The sequence below is a fragment of the Strigops habroptila genome, chromosome 12 (genome assembly GCF_004027225.2).
Source record: "Strigops habroptila isolate Jane chromosome 12, bStrHab1.2.pri, whole genome shotgun sequence".
Lineage (NCBI taxonomy): Eukaryota > Metazoa > Chordata > Aves > Psittaciformes > Psittacidae > Strigops > Strigops habroptila.
Genome location: NC_044288.2, coordinates 21,733,219 through 21,743,202, shown reverse-complemented (window position 1 = coordinate 21,743,202; position 9,984 = coordinate 21,733,219). Strand labels below are relative to the sequence as shown.

The following is a 9,984-nucleotide window of genomic DNA, read 5'->3' as shown; positions in this document are numbered from 1 at the left end:
AGCTGGTCTCAAGTGGGGTACCCCAGGGTCAGTCCCACATCATCAGCAGAGGGTTGATGAGAAGTGCACCCTTGCCTTGCAGGTGAGGCTAAACTGGGAGGAATGGGTGTGCAGCGAACACAGAGCTTCAGCCCAGGTGGACCCCAAGGGACTACAAAGTTGGGACAACACAAACCAGGACCCAAAGTCATGGGAAGAGGCTGAACAAATGGGACAAGCTACATCCTGGGTGACATGAGGAGTAGTGGGGCCAGCAGCCTGAGACAGGGGCCCCCAATTCAGGAGGAGGTGGAGGAGCTGGAGAGGGACCAGCATTTGCTGCTGGCAGGGCTGGGGCCTGGGGCTACAGGAGGGATCTACAAGCATGCAGCTACCTGGAGATGGAGCCATCTGTCTTGGTAGGGAGTAACCAAGGACAACAGCCAAAATGAGATGTAACAAAGGACAATGAGAACTAATTGCAGCTTCAGGTAGGACCGTAGGAAATACTCTTTTTTATTCCTGGGGAGGTTGTGCACGTGAGACATGCCACCAGGGGCATGGGGCAAGCCCATCCTTCAAGTCACAGCTGGTTAAAGCCATGGGTCACCTTACACTGTGCTGGTGGTGTTTCTGCTCCAAGGAGGAGGGTGGGCTAGAGACCCCCAGCGATCCCTTCCCACCAGCATCACCAGGATCCTGCCGAGCCCAGTGAGAGGCAACCTCCCCACCTGCAAAGCCTCCCCCCAGACCCAGGCCACCCTGAGCACCAGGCTGCTGTGCACTGGATCGCGGCCCCACCGCAGGCAGGCCGGGCTCCCCGCTAGCCCGCATCCTGCTGATGCTGCTGCCCATCGCTTCCGCCGCGCTGCTGGAGGCCCGGCTGCTGCTCCAGGCAGGTGATCAGCTGATCCCATCAGCGAGCCGGTGCTGCAAAGTCAGGCACAGAGATTGCCAGCGTGAGGCGAGGGGCCGGCGGGGCTGGGGGGCTCGGGGGGCCAGGGGCAGCTCTGCCCTGAAAGCCGAGTCACCTGCAGGCTGCTACCTGCTGAATAATAGAGGAGCTGACAGCCAGCCGGGGAGAAATGTGATCCTGGGAGCCAGCCGGAGAAGACATCCGAGCTTCCAGCAGCTGCGATAGCAACTACAGGCGCGGAGCCTTCCTCCCCGCTGCTCCGGGGTGCCTGGAGGTCTCTGCCCATCCCGGGTGCCTGGGCAGCCGGTGCCCACTGCAGGGGCACGGGCTGAGGGCTCGGAGGATGATGTGAGCTGCAGCAGGCACCCGGCGAGGCAGAGCTCAAGGGCAGAGCTGGGTTTCCCCGGGAGGTGAGGCAGAAGGAGCCTGCCTGCAGCCAAGTGCCCGCGCCCTGGGTCCGGCAGCGCAGCCCCATGTCCAAAGGAGGGGAGATGGTTTATATCCCGGATGACTCCGACTTCAGCTCCTTCAGGGATCAGTGCGAGAGCCTGGAGGGCTGGCACTGTCGGTATAACAAGGCTGGCGTGACCGTGTGGAGTCAGGGCCAGGAGGAAAGCTGCACTGTGCAGAAAATCAAGGTAAGCAATCACCTGCAGCTGTGGGACCACAGCCCTTCCTTACCTCAGCTGCACCCGAGGGTCCCTGGGTGCTGGCCCATCCTGGGGGTGCACAGCACCCTGGTCCAGCCTGCCTGGGGGTGTTCCTGCCCTGAACGCCAGGGCTGATGCTTCCTGTCCTGTGGCTTTAGCCTCTCGACCTGCAGGGATGCCGCTGCAGCATCCTACCATGCACGCATGTGGGCTCACGTTGCGGCTGCCCTTGATCCAGACACAGGAGGGAAGGCCCCAGGATCGATTACGTTATAGAGATGGCCTTGCTGGGAGCCCCCGAGCATGAGACAGGCTGACGGGATGCCTCCCTGGTGCCTCTCCCCCAGCCACACCATCCTGGGGTGCATCCCTGGCATCCTGCACTGGGGGAGCATCTTGGAGAGTTTAAGAGCTCCCATGTGCTGTCTTAGGGTGTTTGTTGCTTGCCAGGGGCTGGATCATAGAATCATAGAATAGTTTGGGTTGGAAGGGACTTTAAAGGTCATCTAGTCCAAGGCCCCTGCAATGAGCAGGGACACCTTCCACTAGAGCAGGTTGCTCCAAGCCCCTGTGTCCAACCTGGCCTTGAACACTGCCAGGGATGGGGCAGCCACAGCTTCTCTGGGCACCCTGTGCCAGCACCTCAGCACCCTCATTGTAAACAATTCCTTCCTCACCTCCAGAATGGATCTGAGATGAGGTTCAACCATCCCTCAGGTTGTTATACCTTATTGCTCCTCTATATGGCACCAGTGACGCTGGCAGGTGACCCTGAGGTCATCAAGAGTGGTTACAGGGTGCTGGGGGCAAGGGAGCCCCATTACAGGGTAAGCCTTGGGTGTGATCATCCTGCGGGTCAATGACTGGTGTCACGGGCAGGGCTTTGGCTTTTCTGGTCACCGAGGCTCAGGGCTGCTGGGCAGGGATGGGATCTGCCCAAGCAAGTAGGACAGGAGCATCTTACCTATGGGACAGCCAGCTTGACAAAGAGAGCTGTCAACTAGGAGTGTCAGGGAAGGGTTACTATGACCTGAACAGCATGGGGAGGTGGTGGGGGTGTCTGGGGTACACTATGCTGGAGGAGGCTCTTGCGCTGCTCTCCTGGCCACAGAGTAACTGCAAGCCCAGCTCACGGGCCTGCGGCTGGGCAGACACAAGGTGGAGCTGGGCACACGATGATTGCGGTGCTGCCATGGAGGGAGGCCCTTCAGGGCAAGGTGAGGAGGAGGAGCAGCACTCCTTACAGAGGTGTAGCTGTAATGCATCCTGCCTTGCTGCTGTGGGCCAGGGAAGAGCTTTTGGGCTAGGATCAGGGAGCACTTAAGCCAGTTGGGCATGCACAAGTCCACAGGACCAGGCAGGATGCACCCGGGAGGTGCTGGTCAATGTCTCTTTGAAAAGTCCTGGTGACTGCAGGAGGTCCCTGATAACTGGGAAGAGGCAAATGTCACATTCATCTTCCAGAAGGGCAAGAAGGATGCTCCAGGGCACTATGGCCTGGATGGGATGGAGAAGATTCTTCTGAAAGCCATGTCCTGAAGGACAAGGGCAGTGCTGATAGCAGCAGGGACCTACCAAGGGCAAATCATGGTAGACCAGCTGATTGCCTCCGGCAATGAGAGGACTGGCTGGCTGGGTGTGGGGAGAACAGTGAAAGCCCCGTACTTTGACTTTAGTAAAACCTTTGGCAGGGTTTCCCATAGTGCCCTCATCACCACATTGATGGAATCTGGACTGGAGAAGCCGATGATGAGGTGGGTAGAAAACCAGCTCAGCACCAGGCTCACAGCATGGTGGGCAGCAGTGCACGGTCTGAATGGTGGCCAGTTGCTGGATCCCACCCTGTTACTGGGATAACGGGATCGAGTGCCCCATCAGCAAGTCTGCAGTGTGTGCAGCACTGAAGCGTGGAGAGCACTTGACATGCTGGAGACAAAGCTGCTCCTGGCAGGAACCTCACGAAGTCCAGCCAAGGTCAAACACGCACAGCCCAGCAGCGGGGGTGCAGTTGTACCCCCCTTGCCACCACCAAGCCCCATAGAGAGGCAGGTTTGGGGTGCCTGAGCACCATCACCCTGGTTCATTGCAAGGAATACCTCCTTGATGTGGTTTTTCCCTGATCTGGAGAGGGCCTGGGCATGGTGCATGGGTTTGGGACCCTTCCCAAAACGCAGGATGGAGGATGCCACCCATGAGCTGAGCTGCACAGCATGGGGCTTGGGGGTCAGACGAGGGGGCTGGGTGCTCCCACACTCTACTCCCTGGTGCCCCGGGGGCTGCAGCACATCTCCAAGCCTGCCCTGGGCACGAGTCCAGTACACGGGGCAGAAACCGTCACCGGGGCCATCGGGGAACGCTTGCCCGAGATTGATGGGACCTGCCACGCTCAGAGGGGCATCTCCAGTTACCCACCAGCGCTGAGCACCTCATCAAAGATGCAAGGCCTCTAACGAGGAGCAGATGACATCTCCCTCCTCCCGGCACCTAGCGGCCAGCTCATCAATAATGCACTCGCTGCCGGGTCGGGCAGCTCCACGGCTCCGGTTACAGCCGGGGCCCCACCAACCCCCCTGGGCTGGACCCCACACCAAAACCACCATGCCGGGGCAGGAGCATCCCTGTGCTTGAGCAGGTTTGGGTTCGGGGTGCCCAGGCAGCCGAGCCTAGACCTCCAAGCAGCTCCGTTTGAGAGCAGAGGGTCCTTCTACCCACTGGGTACCTTCTGGCTACCCTGGGCTGTCCTGAAGCTGGGACATGCCCTGCACCGTGTGTGTGCAGAGCATCCTCCATGGCACACGTGTACATGGGTTTACAGCAGCACGGGGACATGCCACCGCACACAGGAACAGCCTGAAGTCCTCATCCCCAGACAGGCGCTGCTCTGTGCTCTGGGGTGGGTGCTGCACCCCTGCCCCACTGCCTGTCACCCCCCCAGACTCGCATCTCCTGCAAGGACGTCCCTGCCGAGACACTCTATGACGTGCTGCACGACACCGACTACCGCAAGAAATGGGACTCGAACATGATCGAGACCTACGACATCGGGCGCCTGACGGTGAATGCTGACGTGGGATACTACTCCTGTGAGCAGCTCCTGGGGACCCCCTCCCTGACCCCACAGCACCGTGCATGGCTACGGGGCCACGAGAGGCAATGGGTTGGGATGTAACAGGGTCTATCCGCAGGGAAATGCCCGAGCCCGCTGAAGAACAGGGATTTCGTCACCCTGCGCTCCTGGCTGCCCCTGGGCAATGACTACATGATCATCAACTACAGCGTCAAGCACCCGGTGAGCTCCAGCGCTGGCAGGGTGCTGGTGCCAGCAGGCACAGGCAGGGCTGGGCAGCGGCTGGGGCAGGCTCTGAGGTGCACGGGGTCTCTCTGCAGAAATACCCCCCCCGGAAGGATTTTGTGAGAGCCGTGTCCCTGCAGACAGGTTACCTCATCAAGGCGAACGGCACCGGTGCCTGCATCCTCTATTATCTCACCCAGGTGGACCCTCGTGGTGAGTGCCAGCAGGAGGGGAAGGTGCACCATGCCCCCCATTGTACCCCCAGAGCTCACCCACTGTGGCTCTCCATCACCAAAGGGAAGCGGGGACAACCCAGGGAAGAAGCGGGTCACCTCCCAGGGCACAGCCATCAGTGCTGGGGGGTGCTGAGTCTGGCACAGGGTGCTGTGCAGGGCCCAGATCGCCTGAGCGATGGGGCTTTGGGCTCTTGCAGGGTCGCTGCCAAAGTGGGTGGTGAACCGTGTCTCCCAGTTTGTGGCACCAAAGGTAAGCAGGGTGCGTGGCCGTTGGTGGGATGCAGGGGTATCAGGGATGAGCTGCCCTGAAGTAGCCCCTAGGTAGGGGCAGGATGGATGCTGGTGACCCAGACCTCGCAGGATGGGTGCTGGGTGACCCAGGGCTTGCAGGTCTGTGTAGTCCAAGCCACCACTAAGCCCCCATCCCCTCCAAGCACCCCCAAAAAGCAAGTAATGGGGCAGATGGGAGCTGTGCCTGCAGACCAGGGTGGCTCCATCCCCAGTGGGGACCTGGGGCACTGTGGTGGGCTGGTCCCGCTCTGCCCACAGGCAATGAAGAAGATCTACAAGGCTGGGCTGAAGTACCCGGAGTGGAAACGCAAGCACGACCCCGGGTACAAGCCCTGGGTGTACCCGGAGCAGAACACGCTGCCCAGTGTCAGCCTGGCCGAGCTCTCGGTGCAGCACGCCGACTCGCTGGAGAACATCGATGAGACCGGGCTGCCCGAGGACCACCTGAGCACCAGTGACCATGAGGCTTGAGCCCTCACCGCACAGGGGACCCCCTCGTGACCGAGGCTTGGCAGCGGGGGGGGGGCACGGGTGGGGATTTGGCCCCCTGCACCCCAGTAGTCATGTCTGCTCCCCAACTCCTTCACCATAGACCCCCTTAGCAGTGCTGCAAGGTACTGTCCCATGGGAAATGATGTCCCCATGCAGGACATAAAGCTGGAAGTGGGAGCGGGAGCCCCAAGGAGAGGCTGGGCAGAGAGAGGGGGAGCCCTTCAGGGGGTGGGTAGGAGCTTTCCTGGCACCAGGATATACCTTTGCCACTGTAAGACCTTCTAGGGGTGCCCCTCAAAGGTCCAGAAGTAGGGGGATCTATGGGGGTCCTGCCCAGGCTTTGCTGCAGCACAGGGCTTGCACTAAGCCTCTCTGGCCTGTGCTCCAGCTCTGACAGCCCCACCATCAGGCTGGACCCACTTCAGCCCACCAAGTCCCCTCAGTTTTAGTGTGACCCCCCTATCTCAGGGAGCGCTCCCAGGTCCTCTCCTGGGTATCAGGCTCACCTCCGAGGCTGGCTCTAGCCCAGCTGGCTCTGGGGACCCCTTTCCCAGTGGTGTTGGGGGGGCTTGTCCTGGCAGTGGGGTCTCGGCAGCCTCTGTCCCCACTCTCTCGGTGTTTGCCGCTGCTGTGGTTTCTGGCACAACAATAAAGGGGTTGCTGTGTGCACAAGACAGCTTTGGGCTGGCCCAGGATGGTGCTGGCACCGAGCCCTCCCTGGGGCTGTCCAGCACTAGATCCTGGTCAGACAGGAGGGCCAGGCCAGCCACAGAGCCCCAGCACCCAGGGGGGATGCTCAGCAGAGAGCGAGGTGGCTGGTGATGGGGCAGAAGAGGTGGGTGCTGCGCCCTGCACACCCATGTGAGTGTGCATGGGCACGGGGCAGCTTCCACCGGACAACGGGAAGTGAGTCTAGACAGACAGCGCTGGGGAATACACTGACAAGAGCTGGGTTTTCCATCCATCCGCTCGCCCCTGTGCTCCAGGGCTGCCTGCAGCTGCTGGGCTCCTGCCCCACGTGGGTTTAATCCTGATCTGTGCAAGGCCAATGCAAACGGGGCTGTCACTGCTGATGGTGCTGAGAGGCTCAGCTCCAGATCTGTCCCAGCAAGGTAAAGACCAGGGGACAGGGACATGGCCAGGACACGGCAGACATGGTGAGCCTAGGCAATGGGGGGGATGACCCCCCAGCAGCATCCACAGAGCCACTGTGTCTTTTGGGACCCTTCTGACCGACTCAGCTTCACATTCCTGGTCACCCCAAGCCCCTGTGATCCCACCCTGAGCTGTGAGAGCTGCTGCCCTGTGCTTGCTTCCCCCCCACCTTGTCCTTCTCCTCCCCAGTTCGTTCAGACCCCCATCCCAGCATCCCTGCCACGGATGCTCACTGTCTGCCTTTAGCTGCCCCATAAGGTCACATATGTCCTGCATATGTGCTGGTCCATGGGGACATCACCCACACATGTGCTGGGGAAGAGAGAGGAGTCCATCAAGGCAGCAGCTCCCACGGCTTGCAGCTGGGCTGGCAGCACAAGCAGAGCAGGGGCGAGGAGCCGTCTCTGCAGGGAAGATGTGGAACACTCCAGGGCTGGGGATGTGCAACTCCCCCCTCACAGCACACGGGGCTCAGTCCCTCCCTGCCCTGTGCTGCTCCCACCATGTCAGCAGAGGGAGGGCACCCACAGCAGGGAGGATTTTAACACATCCCAGCCCCAAATAGCCCCAGTAACACTTTGTGGTAGAGCTGGGCAGGGAACCATGGACACAGCAATGGGCAGAAACACCCCTGGGTGCTGCTCTAGTGGGGCATAGCCCCCTGGCACCCCGAGCCTGCAGGGTGCTGGAGTGGAGAGCACCCCGCACAGCCTCAGTGCTGCAGGAAGAGCCTCCTCTCTCCTCATTCCCCAGAGGTTTCTCAGCAGCAGCCAGGCTGCAGCTATCTTTAGCCATCTCAGAGTAGGTGTGAGGAGCTGCTGCCTGAGTCCCCGCTCCCACCAGCCTCAGGGAAGGCTGTGCAGAGAGTGACATCCCGGCCCAGGATGATGCTCAAGACATCCAGGTTGGTGGTGACATCGAGCGCATGGAGAGGACAAGGGACACTGGGGTGGCAGGGACCCTGGTCCACATCCAGCACTGATCTACATCCAGGTCCTGGTCCCCAGCATCACCCTGGCCAGGGAGCAGGGTGAAACCTGTGGTACAGGGGAGTGGGGCTGCCCCAGACCCTGTGGGGTGCTGGACCCTCAGCATGGTGATTTCTTCCCTGTGACACTGCTGGGTTTCCTGTGGCACAAAGAGGAAAGCAGCAGTGTGCTGGTATCCCGGAGTGCCTGAGGGAGGGATAAGCAGGCAGTGTGTGAGGGGACCGGAGCCCCCTGTGTGCCCTCATGGGTGGTCCACAGCCCAGTGGGACATGGGCAGACACACACAGGGGCTGCAGCCCCATCTGGGCAGCCTTTCCTGCTGGCCCCAAGCAGAGACAAGCCATTCCAGAGATTGGAAAGGAAACGGGAAGCTGCTGCTGGACAAGAGATTAGCCCGGAGGCGGTGATGTCAGCCAGCACCCAATGGATAGGGGTCAGGGGGAGCATGGTGTGGGCCCCCCATTCTGCCCGCACACAACTGCGGCCCACTCCAGTGCCCCCAGTGTCAAACACACCCTGATTGGGGGAGGATGAGACTGCATGCCCGGGATCACAGAATCCCAGCCTGGTTTGGGTTGGAAGGGGCCTTAAAACTCCTTCAGTTCCAAGCCCCTGCCACAGGCAGGGACACCTTCCACTAGAGCAGGTTGCTCCAAGCCCCTGTGTCCAACCTGGCCTTGAACACTGCCAGGGATGGGGCAGCCACAGCTTCTCTGGGCACCCTGTGCCAGCGCCTCAGCACCCTCATCTCATGCTTTGCACCGCCTGAGCTCATGGATACGTCTTGGGCAACTCTCAGCCGCACCACCCACACCGGGACCCTGAGGCCTGGTGTTCTGCTGTGCCCCATTCCCCCTGTTCCAGCTGTCTGGATCCCTGGTGGTCCCATGGGTGAGGTATATCCCAGCTCCAGCTGGGCAGTTCCCATTGGGAACCGGGTGCTGGGTGTTTGAGCAGCAATTTTCCCCCTGCCAGGGAAACCGAGCCCCAGTCCTGGCACTTAGGTGACTGTGGAGGGAGAAAGGATGAGGGGAGAAGGTTTTCTGTGCTGAACTGGCCTGCCAGCAGCCATCAGGATGTGGGTTGTGGGAACTCGTGGTCACACTTGGCCACAGGATGGGACTGCGACTTGCCACTCTGGGGGTGTCCCGGGGTGTCCCTTCCACCCTCATACATTTCCCTCCCAGCAGCCTATCTCTGCCCTCCTGGTACATGGGGATGAGCACTGCTCTCCACAGCAGGTTATGAGGGGTCTGTAGAGATGCTTCAGGGTGCTGAAGAGCAGTGAGCCAGGATCTGGCCCCTTGCAGGAGTGTGTTTCACTGGTGCTAGTGCCCCAGCACAGCGCGATGGAAGTGATGGCACCCCAGTGCCACCAGTGCCACCGGCACCCTTTGCTCTGCCCCTCCAGCCACTCACACTGCAGACATCAGCAACCTTCCCTTGAGCACCAGTGCTTGTGTTCAGCCAAACAACAGAGGTGGGAGCCCAGGGGGATGGCAGAGTCAGTAGGGCAGGATCAGAGGGTCGCTGCACACCCCTAGGGTCCCCGTGCACCCTGTCTCCACACCTCACCCACAGGGGTGGTCCATGGGGCCACAAATGCTGTCCCCAGCCCCAGGGACATCACCCACCACTGGAGCAGCTGGTGGGGAAGGGTGAGGAAGGCAAAAGCCATGCAGATTCATGCTGAATTCTGCTTCTGCTTTGTAGGAGCAAGCCTGTGATAAGGAGAAGCTGCCCTTTCACTTCTAGTTGCACGCACAGAGGCTTGTAAGGGTGGACTTCCCACAGCAGGGCCTCCCGCAGCTCCCAGCCCCTGCAATGGCTTTTGGGGATATTGTTGGGGCAGGGAAGGAGCAGCTTGAGTTGGTTTAAGGGGAGTCGGAGCCTCAGCATCAGGACCAGAGAAGGGCTGAAGGGTATTGTGAGATACCACCCTCGGACATGCTGTGTGCAAGGTTGGGTAAGAGCAGAGCTGCAC

At 60.7% G+C, this 9,984-nt stretch overlaps 1 protein-coding gene across 1 annotated transcript; it reads left to right on the top strand.

The window, feature by feature from the left end:
* The first annotated feature begins 1,368 nt into the window (after positions 1-1,368).
* On the top strand, positions 1,369-5,835 carry LOC115615674 (START domain-containing protein 10-like). The gene is made up of 6 exons (XM_030504119.1): positions 1,369-1,533; positions 4,481-4,628; positions 4,731-4,834; positions 4,933-5,050; positions 5,271-5,323; positions 5,623-5,835. Exons 1-6 carry the CDS (start codon positions 1,369-1,371, stop codon positions 5,833-5,835), a joined length of 801 nt encoding a protein of 266 aa, XP_030359979.1.
* The last annotated feature ends 4,149 nt before the right edge of the window (positions 5,836-9,984 follow it).

Excerpts from the sequence above, each read along its gene's own strand:
- LOC115615674 (XM_030504119.1), top strand. The coding sequence starts at position 1,369 with ATGTCCAAAGGAGGGGAGATGGTTTATATCCCGGATGACTCCGACTTC. Across the intron at positions 4,629-4,730 it reads TGACGTGGGATACTACTCCT|GGAAATGCCCGAGCCCGCTG; the intron begins GTGAGCAGCTCC and ends GTCTATCCGCAG. Across the intron at positions 5,324-5,622 it reads CCCAGTTTGTGGCACCAAAG|GCAATGAAGAAGATCTACAA; the intron begins GTAAGCAGGGTG and ends CTCTGCCCACAG.